Consider the following 5,239-nt stretch of genomic DNA (forward strand, 5'->3'; position numbering starts at 1 on the left):
CTGTTCTTGAAAAAATATTTGTGAGAAAAAGTACTTGTGGCTTCATTTGGAGAAGATCTTTGTTTGCTTCTGCTAGGTGCCTTGAAGCCCTTTCAATCTGAGACTAGCTTTCATGGGTTGAAGTTCTTTGGATCAAAGCAAATGCAGGTTACAAACCTGGGCGAAAGCTGCCCAGTGACCACATCTACTCAAAGACAGGATTTTATCGATTGATTGATTGATTGATTGATTGAAACAAAGTCTCACTCTGTTGCCCAATCTGGAGTGCAATGGTGCAATCTCCGTTCACTGCAACCTCCCAGGTTCAAGCGATTCTGCTGCCTCAGCCTCCCGAATAGCTGGGACTACAGGCATGCACCACCATGCCCGGCTAATTTTTGTATTTTTAGTAGGGATGGGGTTTCACTAGTTGGCTAGGCTGGTCTTGAACTCCTGACCTCATGATCCGCCCACCTCGGCCTCCTAAAGTGCTGGGATTACAGGCATGAGCCACTGCACCCGGCCAAAGATGGGATTTTAAAATTTTTGCTTTGCCTCCTCCCCACTCCCATTATAGTCAGTGCAAAAGCAACCTTTCCCAATGTTCTGAGATGCTGGTCCACCTTCACTCTTAGGGCATAGCCTATGGTGTCCCAACTTAATATGGGAAGGGTCACCTAGTAACATTTTTACCATGGAAAGCCCTAGACGTTGGATGCTATTTCCATGCCCTGTGAGGCTACTAAAAACAGAGCTAGATGTTGCCTGACTAGCAAATATCCTGGGGGCAAGAGTAGCTTTTGTACTTCTCTGTTCCATTTTCTTCTCTGGGTTCTCACCTTCTCTTAGCTTTTATCCTAATAATTTCTTACTATCATATCAGCAACTCGATCTTTTGGGAAATGTGCCTTATATTTTACTCAGTCTCTTTATTTTATTTTATTCTTTTGTTTTGTTTTGTTTTGAGACGGAATCTCACTCTCTCACACGTTCTGGAGTGCAGTGGCGCAATCTCAGCTCACTGCAACCTCCGCCTCCCAGGTTCAAGTGATTATGCTGCCTCTGCGTCCCGAGTAGCTGGGATTATAGGTGCCCGCCACCCCGCCTGGCTAATTTTTGTATCTTCAGTAGACACGAGGTTTCACCGTGTTGGCCAGGCTAGTCCTAAATTCCTGACCTCAGGTGATCTGCCCGCCTTGGCCTCCCAAAGTGCTTGGATTACAGGCGTGAGCCATTTTGCCCGGCCTGTTCAGCACCTTTAGTCATTATCAATGGGCACATTGGTTGAATAAACCAGCCCATCATAACTGGAAATAGATGTTTGACATTTCATTCATTTTCTTCAGTCTATTTTATATCTGAAGATACATTACTGAAGACTAAGTTCCTGTATCTTTTTTTTTGAAATGGAGTCTCGCTCTGTGGCCCAGGCTGGAGGACAGTGGTGTGATCTCAGCTCACTGCAACCTCTGCCTCTCTGGTTCAAGCGGTTTTCCTGCCTCAGCCTCCTAAGTAGCTGGAATTACAGGCGCATGCCGCCACACCTGGCTAATTTTTGTATTTTTAATAGAGTCGGGGTTTCACCATGTTGGTCATTGAGTTTTGATAGGGAAATAGCCAAAGTCACACTGATTTTCCTTATCCTTTTTAGTTGACACGTTCTTTTTATATGGATAGGCCGTTTTTTTCAGGGTCAGACTTGGAGAAGATTTACTGTAATTAGTCTCTTAGATGTTGGGTCCCTCTCCCACTAGCTAAGTAGGCAAAGAACAACCCCCAACTTCCAGGGAGAATGCAGGAAATCAGCTAATTTTTTTTTGTTCTAGTTTTGTATGTTTTAGTGTTCACATGTGCATATACACGTAGATATGATTGACGATGCAATATGGGTAATTATGGACATTCATTAATTACCAGGTCCCTACTATGTGCCTTAAACTGTGCTGTGCGCTTGATTTATACCTTTGAACGTAAGTTCTTGGACTTATGAAGCAATTAAAGAGCTAGATTTTCGAGAATAATGAAGCCAATTAAAGAATAGCGAAGAATAATGAAGTCAATTTGTGAAGAATAATGAAGTCAGTAATTAGTGAAGAATAACAATGAAGAATAATGGAGTCAATTAAAGAGCTAGACTTTCGAGAATAACGAAGCAACCTATTTTTTTCTTTTTAAGAGAGGGTATGGTTCTGTTGCTCAGTCTGGAGTGCAGTGGTGCCAGTCATGGCTCACTGCACCCTCAACCTCCTGGGCTCAAGTGACCCACCTGGGCCTCCCAAAGTGATAGGCATGAGCCACCACACATGGCCAAGCAACTGTTATTTAATTAGAATTGTCACAAGTGCAGCTGTGACAAAGTACAGGGTGTTATAAAAGTATAAAACAGAAAGACATAACCTAATTTGGAAGATTTGGGTAGGTTTCAATGAATAAGTTACAAATTAGTGAGAGAACTGAAGGAGGAACTGGCTAGGTGAAAAGTTGTGAAGTGAGCCTTGTGGGCAGAGGGAATGTAATGTGCAAAGGTCCTGAGATTGAACAGAGCTCGAAAACTTACAGGAATTGGAAAAAGGTTAGTGTTGTTGCAGCATTCTGAGCAAAGAGGAGAGTTGCCAAGATGAGTCTGGCCACATCATATAGGACTTTGTGGGCAATGTTAAAGAATTGTGACATTGGCTGGGCACGGTGGCTGATGCCTGTAATCCCAGCACTTTGGGAGGGCCAGGTGGGCGGTTCACCTGAGGTCAGGAGTCCGAGATTAGCCCGACCAATATGGTGAAACCCTGTCTCTACTAAAAATAAAAAAAAATTAGCCAGGCATGGTGGCTCATGCCTGTAGTCCCAGCTACTCAGGAGGCTGAGACAGGAGAATTGCTTGAACCTGGGAGGCAGAGGTTGCAGTGAGCTGAGATCACACCACTGCACTCCAGCCTGGGCGACAGAGCGAGACTCCCTGTCAAAAAAAAAAAAGAAAAAGAGAAAGAAAAAGAATTGCGACATCATCCTGATAATAGAATTATTAGAAATTGTTTTAAGGTAGTAAGTTTTTTAATCCACTTAAAAATACAAGAGCACAGGCCAAGTGTGTTAGCTCGTGCCTATAATCCCAGCACTTTGTGAGGCTGAGGCAGGTGGATCACGCGGTCAGGAGTTCGAGACCAGCCTGACCAGCATGGTGAAACAACGTCTCTACTAAAAATACAAAAAAAATTAGCCAGGCATAGTGGCGCGTGCCTGTAATTCCAGCTACTCGGGAGGTTGAGGCAGGAGAATTGCTTGAACTCGGGAGGCAGAGGTTGCAGTGAGCTGAGATCACACCACTGCACTCCAGCCTGGGTGACAGAGTGAGACTCCATCTCAAAAAAAAAAAAAAAAAAAAAAAACAAGAGCACAAATCCACGTTTATTTATTGACTTTTCATTAGTTTAAATCCTTGAAGGGTCCAGCATCCTCGGATTCTGTGTCCAATAGCCTTAGCAGGAAGATTGCTTCAGAATTTGCCACGAATCAGGCCACCGTTTCCGTGGGCCCAAGTTACCTTTACCCAGATTACTCTGGTTTTGTTTGGTTTGCTGCCAGAAGTCACTGTGTTGTTCTTTGCTTTGTGTACACAAGCGCATTTCTTGCCCAAATAGACTTCTGTTTCATCATGGGCATAAACATCTTCAATTTTAAGAAGAGCGGTCTGCTCCCTTTGGTTCCAGAGACCCTGCTTATAGCTGGCAAAAATGGCCTTGGACCACAGCTCTCCAGACATAGTTCCTTTTAGAAGTCCTGTTCCTGTTCCCAGCAGGCCTCCACAGGAACCAAGATGGTGGGAACAGAATTATTAGAAATTTTTTAAGCCAGGGGAAGATGTGCTCAAATAATGTTTTTTTGTTTGTTTTGTTTTGTTTGAGATGGAGTTTCGCTCTTGTTGCCCAGACTGGAGTACAATGGTGCGGTCTCTGCTCACTGCAACCTCCTCCTCCTGGGTTCAAGCGATTCTCCTGCTTCAGCCTCCCAAGTAGCTGGGATTACAGTCATGCACCACCATGCCAGGCTAATTTTGTATTTTTAGTAGAAGCGGGGTTTCTCCACGTTGATCAGGCTGGTCTCGAACTCCTGACCTCAAGTGATCCACCCGCCTCAGCCTCCCAAAGTGCTGGGATTACAGGTGTGAGCCACTGTGCTCGGCCAAATGTTGGGTTTTATAATGCAGTATTACTTAGCTGAAAATGGAGGATGGGCGTGGGCACAAGTGGAAATGAAGACTCCAGTGAGATGACAGAGAGTCTAGCAAAAGATGAAGGCATTTTGAATAATAGTGATGATAGTGAAGTCTAAAGAAGTGTATAGATTCACAAAGCATTTAAAAGGTAGCATCAGGCTGGGTGTAGTGGTTCATGGCTGTAATCCTAACACTTGGGGAGGCTGAGGTGGGAAGATTGCCTGAGTCCATGAGTTTGAGACTAGGCTGTGCAACATAGGGAGACCCTGTCTCTACAAAAAAAATAAAAATATTAGTCAGGCGTGGTGGTGTGTGCCTGTAGTCCCAGCTACCCAGGAGGCTGAGGTGGGAGGATCACTTCAGCATGGGAGGTTGAGGCTGCAGTGAGCCATGATTGTGCCACTGCACTCCAGCCTGGGTGATGGAAGGAGACACTATTTCAAAATAAAATAAAGTAGGCCAGGCGTGGTGGCTCACCCCTGTAATCCCAGCACTTTGGGAGGCCTAGGCGGGTGGATCACGAGGCGGGTGGATCACGAGGTCAGGAGTTCAAGACCAGCCTGGCCAAGATGGTGAAACCCCGTCTCTACTAAAAATACAAAAATTAGCCGGGCATGGTGGCGCATGCCTGTAGTCCCAGCTACTTGGGAGGCTGAGGCAGGAGAATCACTTGAACCCGGAAGGCGGAGCTTGCAGTGAGCCAAGATCGTGCCATTGCACTCCAGCCTAGGCGACAAGAGCGAAACTCCGTCTTAAAAATAAAATAAAATAAAGTAAATGAAAAGGTAGGATCCTGGGAGTGTGAGGATAAATTTGATATGATGAGATGATCAAGAGAGCTGCCATACTTTTCTGAAGGAATCTAGATTCCTCTCACTCCTCCCAGGAAAACAAAAGATTTATATTCTCTTTCTGGAATAAGACTATACTATTCAGGAAGCAGAAAGTAAACATTGAAAGTTTGGACAACATGAAACATAACCTAGGCAAACATAGTTGGAGGAGAGAGGGAAATGCCTACAAAAGGAGCTAAGTAAAAGCTGTACAGGT

General features: G+C 44.8%; 1 protein-coding gene across 1 annotated transcript; it reads right to left on the reverse strand.

The window, feature by feature from the left end:
• Window positions 1-3,425: 3,425 nt before the first annotated feature.
• Window positions 3,426-4,044, reverse strand: LOC112134974 (large ribosomal subunit protein eL33-like). The gene has a single exon (XM_054519949.2). The coding sequence runs from the start codon at window positions 3,734-3,736 to the stop codon at window positions 3,470-3,472; it is 267 nt and encodes an 88-aa protein (XP_054375924.1). The 5' UTR covers window positions 3,737-4,044; the 3' UTR covers window positions 3,426-3,469.
• Between the last annotated feature and the right edge of the window lie 1,195 nt (window positions 4,045-5,239).

This window comes from Pongo abelii, chromosome 13 (genome assembly GCF_028885655.2).
Source record: "Pongo abelii isolate AG06213 chromosome 13, NHGRI_mPonAbe1-v2.0_pri, whole genome shotgun sequence".
NCBI classification, from domain to species: domain Eukaryota; kingdom Metazoa; phylum Chordata; class Mammalia; order Primates; family Hominidae; genus Pongo; species Pongo abelii.

Excerpts from the sequence above, each read along its gene's own strand:
- LOC112134974 (XM_054519949.2), bottom strand. The coding sequence starts at position 3,736 with ATGTCTGGAGAGCTGTGGTCCAAGGCCATTTTTGCCAGCTATAAGCAG.